The sequence below is a fragment of the Pipistrellus kuhlii genome, unplaced genomic scaffold, assembly GCF_014108245.1.
Source record: "Pipistrellus kuhlii isolate mPipKuh1 unplaced genomic scaffold, mPipKuh1.p scaffold_m20_p_34, whole genome shotgun sequence".
NCBI classification, from domain to species: domain Eukaryota; kingdom Metazoa; phylum Chordata; class Mammalia; order Chiroptera; family Vespertilionidae; genus Pipistrellus; species Pipistrellus kuhlii.
Genome location: NW_023425534.1, coordinates 4,916,739 through 4,938,721, shown reverse-complemented (window position 1 = coordinate 4,938,721; position 21,983 = coordinate 4,916,739). Strand labels below are relative to the sequence as shown.

Below are 21,983 nucleotides of genomic sequence, written 5' to 3'. Positions count from 1 at the left end.
CCCAAGAACCACCCTCTTGCAATCAGGGGCCCCTTGGGGGATGTTGGAGAGCTGGTTTCGGCCCAATCCCCACAGGCTAGGGGACCCCACCAGTGCATGAATCAGTGCACCAGGCCTCTAGTAATACCATAAAATTTATCTCCAAACGCCCATCTTTTCTCATCCACGTAGTTTGCAATTCTGTTGGTACTATCATGTTGCTTCCTGAGAGCAAGTGTAACCTCAGAAAGGCTGTAGTGCTCTCCACCATAACTCCTCCTTGGGAGCAACTTGAAGGGGCTTGTTTCTCTGTTTCCAGGTGTTTCCTGAAACTTGGGGAGTGGCAGCTGAACCTCCAAGGCATCAACGAGAGCACAATCCCCAAAGTCCTGCAGTACTACAGCGCCGCCACGGAGCACGACCGCAGCTGGTACAAGGTAACCTGACGCAGGGGCGGGGCCCCAGCCCGGCCTTCTCCAGATGGCACCCCAGCACCTGACAGCCTGCGGTGCTCCTTCGTGCTCATGGCTGGCAGCTGCTCTGCTTCTTTGAGTGCCGGGAGCCGGTCTGTCAGGCCCCTTAGAAGTATAATCGGTGTAGAAAGATGGATTTTTTTATTTGAGAAAGATTTATTACACCTTTGTTACACACGTGGGTGCTGTCTTCCAGCCCCTTAGCTGCTTGTTTTCCTAGGAGCATCTGGATACATGGTTAATCTCTGGAACTTTGACTTCCCTTGGGTCATCTGTTCCTTCCCAACTCCTTTCTGACTTCCATTCCTGCCTGCTCTTCATCTAAGAACTTAACTTTCTCTGTTTTTATTGGAAAGCTCTGGGTAACATCCTGTTATGCTGTAGGAAAGTTTTCAGGAAGATAAACAGAGTTGGGAAATGCATGAAAGATACGACTGACAATAGAGGAGCAGTTCTTGGAAGTGTACATTGAGGGGCCTTCTGGTAATAGCTCCTTGGTGTAGCAGATGTCACTGATTTCTTTCCAGTATCTTCTTAACCTGCTAACACTTTGTGAATTAACACACACACACACACACACACACACACACACACACCCGGCTCTAAACTTGTATCTGAAGATCACAGAAACATCTAAAACAAAAATATTAACTTTATTTAAAAATGGCCATTTCATACTATCAGCATAATTACTCTAGGACAGCTTCAGTCCAGGGCTGGAAAAATAAATCCAGAAAATCCTTAAATATCTGGAACCGTACTAATTTGTGCTGTCTCCTAACCCTATGACTTTGCTTTACTCAACTTTTAGGGGGGGGAAATCACATGGGAAAAAACAATGCTTCTAGAAATTTTAGATTTTTCCTGCCTAGTATGGGTTTATGCTGTCTTCTCCATCCGTCGTGTAGTCCTTTGTGCTTGCAGGGACTGCTCTGTCTTGTCACCCTGTCCCCCAGCTCAGGGCCTGGTGCATAGTAGATATACAAGAGCTATTTATTGAATAAATGAGGATATGGAAAACTGAACCTGGGTCATTGTAGAATTCCTACTCATCAAATAAAGTTCAGTTATGATCAGTCTCTCCGCTTAGGAGAAGAAATGGACACGGTTTTATTAAAGGAAGGTTTTAGCAAGGAACACAAAGGAATTTTATATTATTTAGAAAGTCTGATTGCAAACTTAGTAGGTGCCCAATCCAACTCTGCCTCATGCTTCCTGCACCACTCAGTGCTGTGCCATAGCATCACTGCGGCCCAAACCTCAGGTGTGATTGGTTCCTCCTTTAAGGAAATTAAATAATTACTTATCCAATAAGCATTGGGGTTCCCACAAACAGCCATTGAACTGCCTGGTGTGAGAGCTAGAGGATGAGCAAAATTCACCCTCCACAATGTCCCGGTGCTCTAAATGTGTTCCTTTTCTCACTGTCACATGAGCTGGTGAAGGCCATCACCATCACTGCCCTGAACCTGTGTCCTTTGAAATCATGTGGTGTATGCACTGGTGCCAAAGTAAAGCTCCGTCTCCTGCAGAATGAAATGGACCTCCTGAGCCTGCTATGCCAACCCCTCCGTGATCTGACCCCGCCACTTGGCTAGCCTTCCCATTACCACTGTCCTGCACACACCCTAAGCTTCAGTCACACCTGCATCTTTGTCCCTGTTCTTTCCCCGGCAGGAAGTCCTGACCACTGCTCTCGCTTGTCCTCTCCTTGCCCATCAAAGGCTGCGCAAGACGTACCCCAGATCCCTCTGTGAAGCTCACCAGGCCTGTCCCTGGCATTCCCATTGTCCATCTCTCATTGCCCCTGTCGCATTCTGCCTGTCATCAGGTTTGTGCGTGAGCCCCCTACTAGATTAGAAGGTCCCTTATCAGGACAGAGCTTGCTCCTCTCAGATGCCCTTCCCCCACAGCACTCACCACAGTGCCAGATACAGTAGATGCCACACATGAGTGAGCCACATCGAACTGAGTTGAAGTTTTGCTCCACTGACCAATGAGGAAGGGCAGTCACAGCGCCTCCTCATCTTTGTCCTCAGGCTCTCAGCCCTTGATGCCCAAGCCCCCTCCGCTGCTGTTGGTCACAGCCCATGTCTGTCCCCACTCTGCCCCACCCAGGCCTGGCACGCGTGGGCAGTGATGAACTTTGAAGCTGTGCTCCACTACAAACATCAGAACCAAGCCCGCGACGAGAAGAAGAAGCTGCGTCACACCAGCGGGGCCAACATCACCAACACGACCACTGCCTCCAGCACGGCAGCTGCCACCACCACCGCCACCAGCACTGAGGGCAGCAACAGCGAGAGCGAGGCTGAGAGCAGCGAGAACAGCCCTACCCCCTCTCCTCTGCAGAAGAAGGTCGCTGAGGTACCCAGCCTTTCCTCCCCTGGGGACCACCGTCTCTGATTGGACAGGTGGCTGGGCTTATAGGAATCTGAGGCTTTCCTCCAAAGTGCCAGATGGAGCTAGAAAGCTTTGCTTATTTGCCATGTGGCATCGATGGAGCTTTTGTGTGCACACTGTTTGGAGAGCTGACATAGCCCCGAGCCGAAGAACGAGTTCCTTGTCCTTCTTCCCGTGCATGAGCTCATCCTCCCCAGGCCCTGACCTGTGTGTATGGGTGGCCGTGCACATCTGCCGGTCCACTCTGAGGCCACCCTGGCGGGACCCTCCTCTGTCTGGGCTGTCAGTTCAGAGTATACCCTGGGCCGTTCAGAGATTCAGCCCGCCTCCTCTGCCACCCTGCTCAGGAAGCCACCATGACCCCAAGATAATAACAGTTATGACACCACTGCTATTTATTAGTGAGTGCTTGCTATGTGCCAGGTACCGATTGAAAGGCTTTTTATGCATTACCTGACTTATTCCTCACTGCCACTCTTGGAGCTTTCGCCCATTTTACAGATGAGAAAGCTGAGACAGGAGTATCACTAACACCTGTGTTTCTACAGGATCTATCCAAAACCCTCTTGATGTACACTGTCCCCGCCGTCCAGGGCTTCTTCCGTTCTATCTCCTTGTCACGAGGCAACAACCTCCAGGATACTCTCAGGTATCAGGGACGGGAAGGGGAAACTGGTAGGCCATGGGAATGGCAGAACACAGAAGTTATTTATAAAGTGCTCCTTCCTTCCCCACCAATCAGTACATCCAAGAGTAACCGCTGGCCAGGCCCCACCCCTGTGGGTGAAACCTGCAAAGACTAAGGAGGAGAAGGGGCCTGAGGAGTCTCCCTGTGGTTTGTTACACAGAGAAGAAGCAACTCGCCTCTTAGTTGCAATATTGGTGAAACCCCCTCAGCTTTTAAAGCCAACTCTGAGGCTAAATGAATGGCATGGACCAGCCAGTCCAGGGCTATAGGTAACAAGGGCGGCCTCCTTTTGTTTTGGGATATCCAGCTGGCTAAGCATCAGGTTTCTGCATTGCCACTGGTGTCTAGGCAACTTTCTACCTGTGCAAAGATTATCCCTGGGTTGCCCATGGGCCTGTTAGATTTCTGAGCTCCACCTTATCTGAATGAAATGATTTTTCACTTGGGATGATCCTGTGGTGTTAGTCGAACACTGCGGCCTCCACCACCCACCCACTCGCAGTGGTCCTGAGAGCAAACACCATGGAGAGCCACTGATTTGAAGCCCTGCCAATTCTCCTCTCAGTCTTAAAGGTGAGAAACAGACACGCCGGGAAACAATTTCCTGTGACGTTCTCGTTTTTCTTTTCCAGAGTCCTCACCTTATGGTTTGATTATGGTCACTGGCCAGATGTAAATGAAGCCTTAGTGGAAGGGGTGAAAGCCATCCAGATCGACACTTGGTTACAGGTGAGGACACTTGGTTACAGGTGAGCATGGGTGAACTCTCACTCCTCCATCTCCTCTTAGAGCCGAGCAGTGTGGGGAGTAGCAGGTGGCCTGCAGTATACAGTGGTGAGGAAGTAGGGATCAGTCCCAAGGTCGAGACTTCATATTTTCATTAGTTTCTTTTAAAGAACTGAAGGGAATGAATCCTTTCAGTGCCCAACAGAATCTACCAAACCAAGTGACAAGAGCTAGTCCTTGCCCAGAGTTGTTTCCATGTCTCACATGCTGCATAACTGTGTCTTTTTTAATAACAGGTTATACCTCAGCTCATTGCAAGAATTGATACGCCCAGGCCCTTGGTGGGCCGCCTCATTCACCAGCTTCTCACAGACATCGGGCGGTACCACCCCCAGGTATGTGGAGACCTTGGGCAAGTTGCTCATCTGACAGCTGCCTTTTGCTTTGGTGCTCAGCCTCCCCTAAAGCCGCTCCAGAGACAGTGGGGAAATAGGCCGGCTCCCGTCCTGCAGACCCAGCAGCCTTTTTCAGAGAGCGATGGCCCCCCTGGTACTCAAATGAGCATCAGGGTCATACAGTTTCTTTTGTCCTCCTCCTTAAAGTTGGTGTCAGGCTCCTTTCACACATGTTTGCACATATTCCTCTCTGTTTGCTTCAGGCCCTCATCTACCCTCTGACTGTGGCTTCTAAGTCTACCACCACAGCCCGTCACAACGCAGCCAACAAGATCCTGAAGAACATGTGCGAGCACAGTAACACCCTGGTGCAGCAGGCCATGATGGTGAGTCCGGAGCCGTGCGGGCTTCCACTGACCTGGTCGCCGGGCCAGAGGGCTTGAGCTAGGGGTGTCGAACTCAATCAGAGAAGGGGCCAAAATCTAAAATCCAGCCTAAATCGCGGGCCGAATGGTTTACTGAACAGTCATAAACTGTCATTGTGATGGAAACGCAGCGGAGTGCAGTGATGACAGCGCGGTGCGGGCCACATTGCAAGGCCTGGCGGGACGGATTTGGCCCGCGGGCCTTGTGTTTGACACATGTGGGCCTTGAGCTGTTGTTTATCTTCCTCTGACGGTGCTGCGTGCTCCCTCTGGCTGCCAGAAAGAGCACCTTCTATTTCTCCAAGGCATTCTGAGTTTAGTTTATCCTTGGTCTTCTCTCCTCCCCTCTGGGATCCAGGTGAGTGAGGAGCTGATTCGAGTGGCCATCCTGTGGCATGAGATGTGGCACGAAGGCCTGGAAGAAGCTTCTCGATTGTACTTTGGGGAGAGGAACGTGAAAGGCATGTTTGAGGTGCTGGAGCCCCTGCACGCGATGATGGAACGGGGTCCCCAGACTCTGAAGGAGACATCCTTTAACCAGGTACCGGGTAGCAAAGCCTGACAGACACGGCCCAAAGCCTTTGTCAGACCCCTTTCCTTCTAGCCTTTCCACTGACTTGAATAAAATGTACTGTGTCAGAGGTCACAGGATATAAAAACGCCAGAAATTTAATTGTCATTAAATTATAAACCCTCCCAAAATTTTAAGTGGAAAACCACAAGCTCCATTACGAGATCTTACTTTACCTAACAAGCCATCCTGAAATTGGCAGCTCCAGGACTGTAAGCCATCCATGCCACTGCCTCCCAGCCAGTGTGCTCTGAGGGGCGCTGCTGTCTGCTGGGAGTTAGCCTGTGGCTTAACTCAACCCCCGTGACCATTTGCCAATTTCTCCTGCATTTCTCTCAGGCATACGGTCGAGATTTAATGGAGGCCCAAGAGTGGTGCAGGAAGTACATGAAATCAGGAAATGTCAAGGACCTCACCCAAGCCTGGGACCTCTATTACCATGTGTTCAGACGAATCTCAAAGCAGCTGCCTCAGGTAGGATGTTCAGGCTCTAGCAGGATTACTGTCACTATAATCCTTTCTGTTTTACCACCTGCAAATGTTCTAACGCTACTCCCAAAGCACCTGCTTTCACTTGTACTTGCAGATTTGGGACGAGTCATTGCTATTAGCAATTCATTAAAAAATACTTAAATTGCATTTTAGTTCCTCCCTGGAGGCAGAAAACTAATCCCTGTGGTAATTATTCACAGCTCACATCCTTAGAGCTGCAATATGTTTCCCCTAAACTTCTGATGTGCCGGGACCTTGAATTGGCTGTGCCAGGAACATATGACCCCAACCAGCCGATCATTCGCATTCAGTCCATAGCACCATCTTTGCAAGTCATCACATCCAAGCAGAGGCCCCGGAAGTTGACACTTATGGGTAAGGACCACTATGTGCGACTCCCTCCTACCCTGGCTGAACCCCAACCCCATCTTGGAAAGTACTGCTTGCTGTTCACACTGATCTTTCACATGCTCTGTCTCTCCCATGTTTACTGTGAGAGGGATAGAGGACAAATGGATTTCTCCTTATTCCTTCCTCCCTGGGACTTTTAGTGCTTCATAAAGCTGCACTTGTGTAAGTGAAGCATAATGATCCTGCACAAAACCAAGTGGGGGCATTGTGAGTTTGCAGCATGGTGGAACTGTGAGGCAGCGCTGGGGGAGACTGGTGAGGCCGACAGAGCCTTCTGAGTGCATGGACGTGACAGACTATATTGAAGGAAGGCCTCTGAGCTCTGGACTGTTGTTTGTTTGTTTGTTTGTTTGTTTGTTTTTACCATCACAGCCCATCTTTGTGGGAAATGTCTGTAAAATCCAAACAAGTAGGAATGAATCCTTACAGTGAGGTTTGCTATCTGTCGGGAATCTTCTAATGCTAAAACATGTGTCAGTCAGGTTCCCGGCAATATTTAGTTAGAGAGACCCAATGAAGGAACTGTTTCCAGATGTGTGAGCAGAGGACCAACAGTGAGAAGCTATTACCCCCCCTCTCCAGACCCACCAAGGGCCTTTACCACCAGCAGCTATAGCCCGGGGAGAGGGACATAGCTGCTTCTAGAGCTGTGGCCAGGCTGGGTGTTCGGCAAATACCCTGACCTGTCTCTTCCTGCATTCTTACCTCCTGCCAGTGCCCTCATTGGCCAAGCCCAACGGGGAGCCCAGGTGATGTAGTCTGGAGGCCAGGCTTCTCGGGTCAGAGCAGGACAGAGAAGGCCAGAGTGTGTTGGGAAGGGAAACATTCAGAATGACCATTTCTCTGCAGAAGCATTCCTGGTCCTGCCCTGGCTAGTGTGGCTCAGTTGGTTGGAGCATCATCCCATGCACCAGAAGGTCACAGGTTTAGTAATCTCCGGCTGGGGCTCACACAGGAGGCAACCAATCGATGCATCTCTCACATTAATGTTTCTCTCTGAAATACAATAAAAAGAATCATCCCTGGTCCTTAAAGACAGAGCTTTTTAAATGTAACTAATTTTGGTTAATCTTCACCTGAGGATATTTTTCCGTTGATTTTTTAGAGAGAGTGAAAAGGGGAGGGAGAGACAGAAACATCGATGTGAGAGAGAAACATCAGTTAGTTGCTTCCTGCATGCACCCCGACAATTGCCAGGGACCCTGCAACCCAGGTATGTGCCCTTGACCAGAATCGAACCTGAGACCTTTCAGTCCACAGGTTTACTCTCTATCCACTGAGCCCAATTGGCTAGGGCTCTTTATTTTAAATATATTTTTATTGGTTTCAGAGAGGAAGGAAGAAAGAAATAGAAACATCAATGATGAGAGAGAATCACTGATCAGCTGCCTCTTGCACGCCCCCTACTGGAAATGGATCCCACAACCCAGACATGTGCCCTGACTTAGAATCAAACCATGACCTCCTGGTTCATAGGTGGATGCTCATCCACTGAGCCACACCAGTCTGGCTCTTTTTAAATTGAACATCAATTGAGGGAGCATCAAAAGCAGGGCTGTTCTTTTTATCGATTCTAGGGAGTTTTATTTGCAGTCTGCAGGATCTTTTGAGGACAGTGGTGGTCTACCCCCTGACAGGTTTAAGACCCTCTGATCTCCTCTAACTGCTCCCGCCATTCCTCACAGGCAGCAACGGGCACGAGTTTGTTTTCCTGCTGAAGGGCCACGAAGACCTGCGGCAGGACGAGCGCGTGATGCAGCTCTTCGGCCTGGTCAACACCCTTCTGGCCAACGACCCCACCTCTCTGCGCAAGAACCTCAGGTACTCGGTGCATGGAGATGCCACTGATTTGAGAAGTCTGCTAGTTTTTTCCTACATCTCTCCCAGGTAGTCACGAACTTGTGTGAATAAAAATAAGAAACATATATACCTGACAGGAAGCCATCAATAGCCACGGTATCAAACACAAAAAGAAAAATCCTCCATATTTTTACTTTTTAAAAATATATATTTTATTGATATTTTACAGAGAGGAAGAGAGAGGGATAGAGAGTTAGAAACATCGATGAGAGAGAAACATCGATCAGCTGCCTCTTGCACATCCCCTACTGGGAATGTGCCCGCAACCAATGTACATGCCCTTGACTGGAATCGAACCTGGGACCCTTCAGTCCGCAGGCCAACATTCCATCCATTGAGCCAAACCGGTTTCGGCAAATCCTCCATATTTTTAGTGTTCGAATGTGAAATGTCTTTAACAACCTCCGAAGGATCCAGAATGGGACACTTTGTGATCAAAATAGACTGGAGATTCTGCCAATTTGATGTGTTATAGCCGAGGTGGGGTTCCAACCTCAGCCAGACCTTTCCTGTCCGCAGTATTCTTACTCCTCTTTCTATTAAAATGATGAATATTTACATTTCCAAGCTGAGTTGGAACATGTGAGAGGTTATTTTAGGCTTAGAAATAATGACTGAATTTCCCCTCAAAGCACTGAGTTTGCTAGGCTGGTTGGGAGACTGCTGTGCTTCTGCACTGTCAGGGCACCGTCTTTAGGTGATGCCTTAATTCTTTGCCAATGCCCTCATCACCCACCTCGCAGCAGCCCTGTGCAGGGGTTCAGTGGAACTATTATAGTTTGCATGTGCCTTGAGCGGTCAGAGGCATACTCTGTTTACTGTACAATAACCCTGCTTTCCCGTGGGCACCAGCATCCAGAGATACGCAGTCATTCCTTTATCAACCAACTCGGGCCTCATCGGCTGGGTCCCCCACTGTGACACCCTGCACGCCCTCATCCGGGACTACAGGGAGAAAAAGAAGATCCTTCTCAACATCGAGCATCGCATCATGTTGCGGGTATGTGATGAGGCTGCCAGCCCCAGCCCTACAACGCCTCTGCGGCAGAATTGACCAGTTGGGGAAGGCTATGCAAAGCTCTCTTTCTGTCTCTTCTGTACGTCCATCACTGAAAAGCCGATTTGAGTGGCCCCTCCCATTCTTTCCCTTTGCAACGTTCTTATTTCACTTCTCCTTCTGGCTGTGGTGGTGAAATTGGAACCCAGCTCTGCCCGGACCTCAGCCTTATTTCTCCTTGGGTTTAAGCTGCTTGTCTTGGGCTGCTCTAGAATGCTTGTGTCCTGATACAGATGGCTCCGGACTACGACCACCTAACCCTGATGCAGAAGGTCGAGGTGTTTGAGCATGCCGTCAACAACACAGCCGGGGACGACCTGGCCAAGCTGCTGTGGCTGAAGAGTCCCAGCTCTGAGGTACGGCACTGGGCCCCACGCGCTCACTGCTCTTGGCGCACCATCTTTCCCGTTTGTGCATCTCCTGCGGGCACACTTTGTCATCATTAGCTGGAGATTATGTGTAATCCTCTCTTACAAAGGTTAAATGGGTAAGCCGAGCACTTTAGCAGATGTAGATTTAGCACTTTAATGTTTCTCCTGTTACTTATGATAGTATTTGAGGTCTTTATATATTAAGGTGATTAAATGTTTTTCATGTGTGTTATAAATTTCTGTTTATTTGCTGTTTTAATTTTGTTAATGGTATGTTTCTTTGTTTTGAATTTTGTTTGTTTTTTTATATACAGGCATTTTTAAAGTTACAAGTTACCAGATTTTTAATTATTTAAAAGTTGTGCCTTGGGCTTTATCTTTAGAAAAACCCTAATAAAAAAAAAAGGGTCGGGGGGAGAAAGGCCCTCTGCACTTCAAGATTATATCTTTTTACATATATCGTAATAATTATAGGATTTGTTTTTGCATTTAAATCTTTAACCCAATTTGGAATAGAGTATTAGGATATACATTTTATTTTCTTATGATGATTAGCCACAATATAACCTGTCCTTCCCCTATTTAAAAGATTCTTTTTTTTTTTCACTTAAATATATTTTTATTAATTTCAGAAAGGGAGGAAGAGGGAGAGAGGATAGAAACATCAGTGATGAGAGAGAATCACTGATTGGCTGCCTGCTCCATACCCCACACTAGGGATTGAGCCCACAATCCCGGCCTGTGCCCTGACCGGGAATTGAACTGTGACCTCCTGGTTCATAGGTAGATGCTCAACCCCTGAGCCATGCCAGCCAAGCCCCTTTTATGTTATACACTAAATTCTTATACGTCTTGGGATTTCTTTCTAGAGCTTCTATTCTCTCTCATTGATGTTTCTGCCTGTTTCTCCTCAAGGACTCCTAATACAAGTCTCTTCTCATTGGCTATTAAATATTTTCCAGATACATTTTTGAAACATTTTGTCAAGGTCCCCCAAAAAAGTGCCACTGACATTTCTTTGAATTCCATTAAACGTACCTAATAATTTGGGCGGATATCTTGACAATCTTAATTGGATATCCTTAAATGGATATTTTCATTTATTCAAGTCTTTACATTTCTAAGCTGAGTTTAATTTACTTATTCATCTAACTTCTGCACATTTTTTTTAGTTTATTCCAAGCATGATTTCTTATTTTTTGTAATTGTGACTGGGATCTTTATTCCATTCTACATTCTAACTGCCTATGATAGAATATAAGCAAATAATTGCTTGTGTATACTTATGTGGGAACTATGTAACGTTTCCAGAGCCTGGTTCACTCCTGCTCCTGTGTTCTAGGTGTGGTTTGACCGAAGAACCAATTACACCCGCTCTTTAGCTGTCATGTCCATGGTTGGGTATATTTTGGGCCTGGGAGATAGGTGAGTGAATTTACTTTGTTTCTTTAGGTCTTCTTTCTCCATTGTGGTGGTCTTGAATTTTGTTTTGTTTTCCAATGAGATTTCTGACCATTTGGTAAATGTTTGTATTTTGTACTTTAGGCATTTTTTGCGGCCTCAACTTTAGTCTCCTATTTATTATCCATGCCTGCGAGCAACACATCAAACTAAAGGGAAGGAAAATCATAGTTCAAGGGTACTACTTTCTGCATAGGTTGGTTTCATGTATTAAAAAACCATGTTAAATCTAGTTGATTTGATTGATTCAATAAACATTTATCAATCACCACTATGTTCAGATAAATAATTCTATTTATGTAATTGAAACCAACCAAAGTAGATCTTGCCAATATTTCTTCATAATAAATTTCATCTTTTTTAATTTTTTTATTTTTTTTATTTTATTGATTTTGTACAGAGAAGAAGGGAGAGAGAGAAAGAGTTAGATACACCGATGAGAGAGAGTCATCGATCAGCTGCCTCTTGCACACCCCCTACTGGGGATATGCCCGCAACCAAGGTATATGCCCTTGACCGGAATCGAACCCGGGACCCTTCAGTCCCCAAGCCGACACTCTATCCATTGAGCCAAACCGGTCTCGGCATAAATTTCATCTTAATGTACTGACTGGAAGAGTGGTTAAGGAATGTTCAGAAATTGACTCAATAGACTTTTTAAAAAAACTACTTCTCTTATGTCCACTATTTTTTCTCCTGGGATCATGTCTCAAACACTTATTTGAGAGTAAAGATAATTTTATCATACAAAATAATAAATACTTAAAAAAAAAAAAAAAAAAAAAAAAAAAAGCAAAATGCCTATTTACAGAATTCAGGTGGTTCTGCCTGGGTGGGCTCAGGGCGACAAGGCCCTGTTATAGGTCCTGACAGTAATGACAGAGCCTGTCACTCTGAGATACCAACGCTGCCAGCAACGATTTTTCTTGAGACTAGATTATCATGGTATCGTGGGCAGCTTGTGATTCACACAGATAAATCCTGTTTCAGGCCTAAGGCAGGGGTTGGCAGACTTTTTCTTAAAGAGCCAGATCATATTTTTGGCTTTGTTGGCCATACGATCTCTATCACAATTGCTCATGTCTGCTGTTGTAGCATAAAAGCATCCGGAAGCAAAACTTTGAGTGTGACAGTGTTCCAATAATACTTTATTTACAAAAACAGATGGGGGCCTGGATTTGGCCTGACAGCTGTGTTTTGCCAACCTGTGGCCTAGAGCAGTGGTTGGCAAACTCATTAGTCAACAGAGCCAAATATCAACAGTACAACGATTGAAATTTCTTTTGAGAGCCAAATTTTTTAAACGTAAACTTCTTTTAACACCACTTCTTCAAAATAGACTTGCCTAGGCTGTGGTATTTTGTGGAAAAGCCACACTGAAGGAGCCAAAGAGCCACATGTGGCTCGCAAGCCGCAGTTTGCCGACCACAGGCCTAGAGTATCACATACTTGTTGATTTATTTATCAGAGTTTCTCTCTTGACCCTCTCCTCCCCTCAACCCCGGTCTCCATTTCTGTTTCTCAAAGACACCCATCCAACCTGATGCTGGACCGGCTGAGCGGGAAGATCCTACACATTGACTTCGGGGACTGCTTTGAGGTGAGCATGTTCCCGGGTGGCCAGTTTTCACCCTCCTCTGACCACTTTGGCAAACTCAAGCTCACCCTGCCTCTCCTGCCAAGGTGCTAGGATGTCAGTCTGAAAAATGAAATCCATGCTCTTTAATACTGGTTTCCTTGGACTCAAACCGCCCTTGGGATAAGGGCCACTCACTCACTGAGCCTCTTTGAAAGGAGGACCCTAAGCCTCCACACGGCCTGCCGGTCCAAGGCCTGAGCGTGATGCATACTTTTTCTTTTTGTTTCTTCTTTCCCCTCTCATTTTTCTCCTTAGTTGTCTTTTAAATCCCTGTGATAAGTCCCCTCACTAAACTCAAGTTATTTCATTTCTGTGCTTAATTGAAAGCTTCCCTCCCCCCCCCCCCCCCCCCCCGCCTTCATTTACCTGGCATTAGCCAAAGAATTTTATCTAACGACTGGACTTGGGTTTTTCCCTTTATTATCTGCAGGTGGCTATGACCAGAGAGAAATTCCCAGAGAAGATTCCGTTTAGACTGACAAGAATGTTGACCAATGCTATGGAAGTAAGTAGATATTGGTAACAAGCTACTTTGAATCAGGGGCAGTACAATTACAACCCTCTCTGACAACAGACTTGCTTGTTAGAGCTCACCAGTTCCCCAGAATGCCTGGAGTATGTTTGTAGTCTTTTTCTCGTATTTTCCATTGTGTTAAAAATGATCAATCTATGAAAGCATTACCATTCTTTATGTCACATGAATCACGTTTCATATGAATCACAATTGTAACCTCACTGAAGACATTCCCAGCCTGATACATGGGTATTGGCCTGTGTCTGCTTCCTCAGTGGGAGTGTTGGACCCTCTCGACTGTCGTGACTTTCAGTCCTGAGGCCGTAAGGGGCCAGTGTCAGTGACTGGTGTGGTGAGTGGCTCTGGTCCTTGTACAGGTTACTGGTCTGGATGGCAACTATAGAATCACATGCCACACAGTGATGGAAGTGCTTCGGGAACACAAGGACAGCGTCATGGCTGTGCTGGAAGCCTTTGTCTACGACCCCTTGCTGAACTGGAGGCTGATGGACAGTGAGTATTAGCAGGTGCCCCGGGGCTGGAGTCCGCACCCTCCCAATAGGAGTGTTTGACTCAGTACATTTCACTAGCCTATGGCCCTTCAAGCCTGGACCCTGAGCCATGTTACTGAGCCATTGCATTACGTTTCACAAAGTAGCTCTGGTGTTTGGAAATGAGTTTCAAGTATTTTTATTAACCAGAACATAAAACTCCAGTCACCAATTTGAATATTAACTAAAATATTTTTCAGTATAAGTAAAATACCTCAGTGCTTTTTGTTTGGTTAGGTTTCATATAGAGTAACAAGCTGGAATTTTGATAGGAAATGCAAACAGTTGTGATTTGAGTCAGCAATATCCCCATCTGCCCTTCATTCCCACCTCCTGAGTTTATTCACAAGAAGAGTTTACTAACAAGAGGAGTCTGATCACTGCGGTTAAGTCATGCTTTTACCTTAAAAGGATCTGGTTTACATTATCTAAATCCAACCTGACGAAATGGAGTCCCTCAGGATTGGACATCCATGCTAACATCCACCCGCGACTCCTGAGTGATACATCTTTGGTTCTGTCTTAGAGGATAAAGCTTTTGGAAATACCGTATTTTTATGATTGTAAGAAAATGTCCCATCAACCAAGTTTCTTTCAAGTCAAAGTCTGAGGCACCCTTTAACCTTTTCTACTTCTTTCTCTAGCAAATACCAAAGGCAACAAGCGGTCCCGGACAAGGACAGATTCCTACTCTGCTGGCCAGTCAGTAGGTGGGTGCCCAGTGGGAGACTGCACATTCTGTCCCCTTCCATCCAGAGTGTTTCTAGAACAGGGTGAGCTCCGCCACTGCCATTGGGAGGCATGGCTTACGGTGGGAACGGATGCTGAGTATGAAGGAAGTCACCCTAAGGGAAGGAAGATTCTATCACTGCCAAAGCCTTACCTCAGAGGCCTTTATTTAACCTCAGTAACTTGTACAGAAATACCTACTGAGCACCAAGCACCTGGTGTATGTTTTTTATTTAATGCCTCTCAGGAGGGAGTGGTACCTAAAACTCAGAAATGTTGATCAAGCTTAATGTAGTTACAGAAATAAAGTCAAAGGTGTGTCTGAATATTAGTATTTAGCATGCCTTTAGCAGTGTGTGGATTGGGATAGTTATTACCTATACTACCATGATCCTAAAGCATTGTTAACAGCTCAGAAGTGGGAAGATGGAAACAGCAGAAGTGAACTCACATTGCTGCCTCAGGAGCCAGGAAACCACGTGAACATTGTTTCCAAGAGAGTGGTCCACAGAAAGGGCCCTGGGAAGGTCATGCCCACAAGGCCCAGAACCCCACAGGGTTTGTGCATGAACAGTCTTCAGAGGTCTTACAGGAAAGCGGTTTAACCTTGTTTAGCCTTCCTCTTGTCCCCAAACCCCAGCCTATCCCTTCTTTCCTCATAAAATCTAACATCACACAGTTCACATTTTGGGAAATACTGTTGGGGGTGTGAAAAAACGTAAATGTTCTCTTCAGTCATTTATGGAGCATTTGCAACTAGTTACTTAGCTAAGCCAAATAATGTTTAAGGATGCAAAAAGAATGTGACATAGAGATTGCTCTAAAGCTCAGAATCACATTATAGAATTGACGCAAATATATATTAAGTAATAATCCCATTGTGTAATCAAGTACCACATGATCTGGTTTGGAATAGAACGACTGGACTTAGCAGAGTAATCAGTCTGAACTGCAGTTGGTAAGGGAGCTCTTGGGTTGGTGGCATTTAAGCTGAGACTTACTGAACGGATGGAATCCAGATGGGTAGAAGAGAGAAGGATGTTCTGGGCAGGAAATTGGAATCCTGGGTTACATCTCTGCACATGCGTGTACTCTACCCTAGACACATGAGAGCATCCTTAAATACCTAAGTCACACACGGGATCTGAGGTACCTTGTGCAAGCGACTGGTCTCATCCAAAGGATGTGAGACTTATTGAACTCTGAAAGAAAAAGGAAACCAGAGAGTGACAGAGAATATGTATAAGTTCCTCCAAAGAATAACACTTCAGCCCTGGCTCAGTTGATTGAAGCATCATCCTGTACACCAAAAGGCTGCTGGTTCAATTCCCAGTCAGGACACATACCTAGGTTACTGTTCAATCCCCAATCAGGGCCCATATGGAAGGCAACCAATCAATGTATCTCTCTCACATCGATGTTTCTCTCTCTCTTTCTCTCTTAACATATTGAGAATTTAAAAAATCCTCAGTCATATGTGTAACCCATTGAAAACTGGTTTTCTTTATATTATTGCCAGTTTCTGTCGAACCAAATAAGTCATCAGGTATTTGACTCATACTCCTATTCTCTATGTCAGAACAATTCATTAATGCTATATGCATGAAAAGTCATGCTTTGTAATACATAAAGAATAACATAATGCTTCTTTTCCCCTTAGAGGTAGGTAGGGCCTGGATCAGAAGGAAAATAGTGTGTGAAGAATTAGAGCTAATACCTCAGAACAATGGCTTTTTAAATTTTCTGCTAATTGATTGTTTTCCTCCTAGAAATTTTGGATGGTGTGGAACTTGGGGAACCAGCCCACAAGAAAACGGGGACCACAGTGCCAGAATCTATCCATTCTTTCAGTAAGTCCAGCCTCTGAGGACTTGTGCCAATAACTAGCTCATTAAGAAAATAGCAGCTATGTTTTACCACAAGAGGGTCAATGAGATGAAGCAACAAAACCGCCTTTGAGCAAAAAAGGTCCCATGAATTTCTCATTATGTTCTGAGAACAGCAGGAGACACAGAGGAAGAATTGCTCAACACATTTGGGAAAAGCAGGGGCGTTTATTGAACCTGTTGTGATGATCCAATTCTTACTGTTACTTCTACTTTTGTGTATTCCAGTTGGAGATGGTCTGGTCAAACCAGAGGCCCTAAATAAGAAAGCTATCCAGATTATTAACAGAGTTCGAGATAAGCTCACTGGTGAGTATGTGGACATGTTTACTTACAAGGACATGAACTCCGAGCGACTTTCTCTCCTGGAATGGTGGTCACCCCCATTTTCTAGTAGTGGTGGTGCCTAAACCATGCTGTCAACTGGAGTGTCTCTGAAACCATCAATTAAGAACCCTCTCTGATTCTCTTTCTAATAAGTTTACTGCAAGTAATGTGGTTAATCTCAGCTGAACAGAGGTAAGTAAAGTTATGTTGGGTTCAAAGTCAGCCAAATTCAGAAATTTTTTTATCGTGACTGATATTAGAGCAAATCTGACCACCTGATCATGCCGATGTGAACTTTGGTAGCTGTAATCCAGTGGAGACTCTGGAACAGGCATCTTCAAACTACGGCCCGCGGGCCACATGCGGCCCTCAGAGGAGTCTGATCTGGCCCGCCAGGTTTTTTGGGCAGTGAGCGCAGCCGAGGTGTTACAGTAGGAATTAGTAGTTCATATAGTCCAGCCCTCCAGCTCTCTGAGGGACCGTGATCTGGCCCCCACTTTAAAAAGTTTGAGGACCCCTGCTCTGGAAGGAGAGCAATGCGTGCTTTTGTAGAGGAGGCATGTCACAGTGACCAGACAGTGTGCCATGGGGCGGGAGTCGGGGAAGCTAAAGACCCAGCTCCACCGCTTCCTGTGTGTCTCTTGGTCTGAAGGTGATGAGAATGCCTCTCAGAAGACGGTGAAGCTCCAGTGAGACATGAGTGCCCGGTGATTAACATTAGGCCTGGCACGCAGTAGTAGTCAGGGTATATTATTTACTGAGTACCTGCAAGAGCTGGGTGCTGAGGAAACAGTGGCAGAACGGACAGGTTCCCTGCCTCTGCGGGGCTCGGCTCTGAAGGGGAACTCTCCTGTGTTAAGTGGAAGAAAGGGACTTGGGCTCTGCTACCATTGACAGAGGAACGCAGTCCGAGTACCTGACTCAGGAAAGGTTCCCTGCGCAAACCAGCCCAGGAGGTAAAATCTGAGAGGAGTCAATTAGGGTATTGTTCTGGTGGGAGGGAGTGTGGCAAGAAAAGAGGCCCAGAGAGAGACAGAGAAGGAAGGCAGGCCCAAAGCAAAAGTGGGCTGGTCTGACTGCCCCAGAGAAAGGAAGCTGGGAGGAGCCCAGTGCAAAATGCTTTGACTCTGAGTAGCCCAGGATCAGATCTTACAGGAGCCTACATTTTTATAGTATATCCTAAGGGCAGTGGGAAAGCACTGAAGGTTTTTAAGAGGGGGGGAGGGGGGAGGGGAGAGAAGGGCCTGGGTGGGTGAAATACTATGCCTGCTCTGGCTGTGTGTGTGTGTGTGTGTGTGTGTGTGTAGAACAGATTAGAGGGGAGAGAACAGCTCCCTACCCATCCCAGCTAGACAGATGATTAGACTAGGGTGGTGGCAGTGGGGATGAATTCAAAAGATCATTATTAGGAGATGGAATCAAAAGGATTGATGATGCGGCCCTAACCGGTTTGGCTCAGTGGATGGCGCATCGGCCTGCGGACTGAAGGGTCCCAGGTTCGATTCCAGTCAAGGGCATGTATCTTGATTACGGGCACATCCCCTGTGGGGGGTGTGCAGGAGGCAGCTGATCGATGTCTCTCTCGTGGATATTTCTAACTCTCCCTCTCCCTTCCTCTCTGTAAAAAATCAATAAAATATATATATATTTTTAAAGTATTGATGATGCGGAGGGCTCAAAGGTGGCTCCAAGTCATCGGTGACCTTTTGAGAGCTGGAATGAGCCTGGCAGAGAGACTGAAGCAATTGAAGAGAACATGAAGTGAGAGAGAGAAGCAAAGAAAGCAGACAAGTTCAAAACTGGAGAAGTTTGGCTGTGCAGGGATGAGAGGACAGTAATTCAGGAGATGAGGGCGAGAAGCCAGAGGAGAGGTCTGGACATTTGGGGAGAATAGAGGACTTGAATAATCCTCGTGGACACGGAAAGGCATGTTGCCAAAGAAACAGCATGAGCTGGCCAGGCAGGGTCACGTGCCTGTTCGAGGTTCGAGGTTATAAGTTTATAATGGAAGCAACTGTCCTGGGGGAGGAAAGGCTCAAGTCACGTGGAGGTGAATTTTTTTTTTTTAATATATTTTATTGATTTTTTATGGAGAGGAAGGGAGAGAGATAGAGAGCCAGAAATGTCGATGAGAGAGAAACATCAGCCAGCTGCCTCTTGCACACCCCCTACTGGGGATGTGCCCCCAACCAATGTACATGCCCCTGACCGGAATCGAACCTGGGACCTTTCAGTCCGCAGACCAACGCTCTACCACAGAGCCAAACCGGTTTCGGCCGTGGAGGTGAATTTAAAATCCAGCTCTCGTACAGCCTTTGTACACCTGTATAAAGATAAACTGGTTCGGGCTGCCTGGAGATTTAAGCCAAACAGGAGTTGAAAACCAGGGACAGATTAAATGTTCTCGTTTCTCTTGTCCTAGGTCGGGACTTCTCTCATGATGATACTTTGGATGTCCCAACACAAGTGGAGCTGCTCATCAAACAAGCCACATCCCACGAAAACCTCTGCCAGTGCTACATTGGCTGGTGAGTAGGCGTCTCTAAGTACATGCGCAGTCGCACATGTGATTTGCGGGATACCCATGAAGTGTAATCATTGTTTCATGTCTCTTTAAAAGTTGTATTCACTGTGTGTGCTATTGCTCTAAAAAGAAGAAATTTTTTTTAAAAGGATATATATTTGAAAGGCAAACACCAAAATAAGTTAAAAGTACATTTAACATGGTTTAGAAAAGAGGACTCCTTATTTTCATGGGGTGGAGGGATCTTTTTGGACTTTTGCTGTCAGTTCTGAGATACAGGAAGGGCAAAGAAAAAAGAAACCAGAGAGTGACAGAGAAGATGAAAAGACACATCTATGATCTGGGATTGTAACATCAAGGACCACTTGGGTCTGCTCTGATGGATTGCCTGAGGCACGCTTGAAGGGAGAGATGAGAGAGGGCGATAGGGAAGTGTCCTGGGAGCACAGCCGGCTCAGCATTGGCTGGGAAAGATGAGTGCGTCCTACACAATTAGTGTGGGAGATCTCAGGCACTGTCCCAGGGGTCGTCAGACCTTGGTCTTTCCTTTGTCAGTTATCTGTGAAAAGCTTTGAAGAGCCCAAATTATTAAAATATTCCTTTTCTTTCTGTCTTCTTAGGTGTCCTTTCTGGTAATTGGAGGCCCAGACGTGCCCACCGCATTTCCTCTTGAGCCTTTTGTACTTTGGTGTTTGCTTCCACTAAGCTGACACAGTGGTCAGAAGTTCAGCTTTGTTAAATATTTCAAAATGTAAATGAAAAAACAAACAAACTACTGTATATTAAGAGTTGGTTTAACCAACTTTCTAGCTGCTGTTGAAGAATATATTGTTGAAACACAGGCTTGATTTGGTTCCCAGGACAGTGATCCTACAGAAATCAAGCCATTGATTTTGGGGAACAGAAGATCATAACTTAAGAATTACGGGTTTTGACTTCACTCACAACTCATTGTAAGCGTTTGCTGATAGCAGAGTGTCCTACTCTTTCCTGTCAACATGCACACAGCAAACTCAGTGCAGTCCAGAAACTTCGGATCAAGGAGGACGCGTCCTAGGATTCTGGACTGGAAGGAAGTGGGAGGAGCCCACTTCATCACTCAGCCATCCCATTACCTCACTGGTCCAACAAACAGCATTTGCAAGGTGGACCAAAATGGGTGGGAAAGGTCTGTCTTCTGCCTCACCTGTGATGCTGCGATGTAACACTTCAGTCCAAGACCCAGACCACTAGGATGGGGGTTTCTTCAGAATGCCGGCGGCCTCGGCTGAGCACAAGCACAGAAGGGACACCGTGCAGAGGAGTGGCCCACACGGTTCTGGGTGTGTCTAGTGAGGTCTGATGCTCTGTGTTTAGAGCAGGGGCTTGGAAAACAAGTGATGTCATGGAGGTGCTGAGCACAGAGGGGAGGCCTCACCTCCAACATGTTGGAAATGATGAGCAAAAGAAACATTTAAGTGCACAAAGTATAAAGTGTACCATGTCTAGACTCCATGTTGTAGCAGAATAATTTTTGTGCCAATAAATGACATCAGAGTTTTAAAAACGTGTATAGATAACTATTTTTTCCTTTTTTATTTTGCTTTTTCCCCTTTTGCTGTTGTTATTGTTGTTTTTGCTTTTTCCTTTGTTTTTTTGTATGAATGGCTTTTTATTTATAATTATTCATAAAGAAAGCAATTATTCCTCCAACATTCATTAAGCAGTTAGTACTAGGAACTATGAAAGACTCCAGATCTATGTGACCTGGCCCCTTTCCTCAGGCTGTTTACCAGGCCGGAGTGGACTATAACCGCCGTGCTAAGTGGTGAGGAGCCACGTAGAGGGTGTGAGCTACAGGTGGGCTCTGAATTCACTGATTGCACTGGGCGGCGAGCCATGAAAGGCATGGAAAGGGTGCATTTGCCAAGGGTCTTAAAGGATGAGCATGAACTGTCAGAGGAAGCAACTGGGGACATTCTCAGCAGAAAACGGGTGCAGAAATAGCAAATTTTTGTTGTTGTTAATCCTCACCAGAGGATATTTTTCCATTGGTTTTTAAAGAAAGTGGAAGATGAGGGGGTGAAAGAGAGAAACATCGATGTGAGAGAGACACATCGATTGGCTGCCTCTGCATCCTGACCGGCGCTGGGGATTGAGCCTGTAACAGAGGTGTGACCTTTGACTAGAATCAAACCTGGGACCCTTCAGTCTGCAGACCAATGCTCAGCCACTGGGAAAACTGGCTAGGGGCAGAATGGCAAATAACGAGTTATATTAGATTGCACGTATGAGCCATGTTGATACATAAAAGGGCCGTTTCACACAGTTGAACCTCATAGTTCAGCACAGCTGCTTCAGTGGCCAGTGGGGAATGAAATGACTAATAGGAAAAGGAATAATAGGCACTAAAGGGAGGCTAGAAGTACCATGGGCAAGCCTGGCCTGTCTCACAGTTCAACAGCCAGGAGGTGATGCTGTGGACAACAGGGAACCATGTGAGGCTTTAAAACAGAGGTAGA

General features: G+C 46.2%; 1 protein-coding gene across 5 annotated transcripts in view; it reads left to right on the top strand.

Annotated features, from left to right (window-relative positions):
• Nucleotides 1–21,028, top strand: part of MTOR (mechanistic target of rapamycin kinase) — a 104,694-nt gene extending 83,666 nt beyond the window's left edge. For 3 of the 5 annotated variants that reach the window (XM_036461033.2, XM_045570611.1, XM_036461035.2), the window contains 21 exons: nucleotides 299–416; nucleotides 2,571–2,819; nucleotides 3,404–3,504; nucleotides 4,176–4,272; nucleotides 4,566–4,664; nucleotides 4,928–5,050; nucleotides 5,448–5,630; nucleotides 6,000–6,134; nucleotides 6,353–6,527; nucleotides 8,249–8,384; nucleotides 9,276–9,423; nucleotides 9,714–9,836; nucleotides 11,194–11,276; nucleotides 12,840–12,912; nucleotides 13,382–13,456; nucleotides 13,843–13,978; nucleotides 14,661–14,726; nucleotides 16,515–16,595; nucleotides 16,860–16,940; nucleotides 19,381–19,486; nucleotides 20,103–21,028. In XM_036461033.2, the coding sequence (XP_036316926.1) occupies nucleotides 299–416; nucleotides 2,571–2,819; nucleotides 3,404–3,504; nucleotides 4,176–4,272; nucleotides 4,566–4,664; nucleotides 4,928–5,050; nucleotides 5,448–5,630; nucleotides 6,000–6,134; nucleotides 6,353–6,527; nucleotides 8,249–8,384; nucleotides 9,276–9,423; nucleotides 9,714–9,836; nucleotides 11,194–11,276; nucleotides 12,840–12,912; nucleotides 13,382–13,456; nucleotides 13,843–13,978; nucleotides 14,661–14,726; nucleotides 16,515–16,595; nucleotides 16,860–16,940; nucleotides 19,381–19,486; nucleotides 20,103–20,118 (2,404 nt within the window). In that variant the 3' untranslated portion in view covers nucleotides 20,119–21,028. Of the gene's footprint in view, nucleotides 1–298; nucleotides 417–2,570; nucleotides 2,820–3,403; nucleotides 3,505–4,175; nucleotides 4,273–4,565; nucleotides 4,665–4,927; nucleotides 5,051–5,447; nucleotides 5,631–5,999; nucleotides 6,135–6,352; nucleotides 6,528–8,248; nucleotides 8,385–9,275; nucleotides 9,424–9,713; nucleotides 9,837–11,193; nucleotides 11,277–11,396; nucleotides 11,509–12,839; nucleotides 12,913–13,381; nucleotides 13,457–13,842; nucleotides 13,979–14,660; nucleotides 14,727–16,514; nucleotides 16,596–16,859; nucleotides 16,941–19,380; nucleotides 19,487–20,102 lie in introns of those variants that run through there. The other 2 variants (XR_004992031.2, XM_045570612.1) reach the window with 2 other exon arrangements.
• The last annotated feature ends 955 nt before the right edge of the window (nucleotides 21,029–21,983 follow it).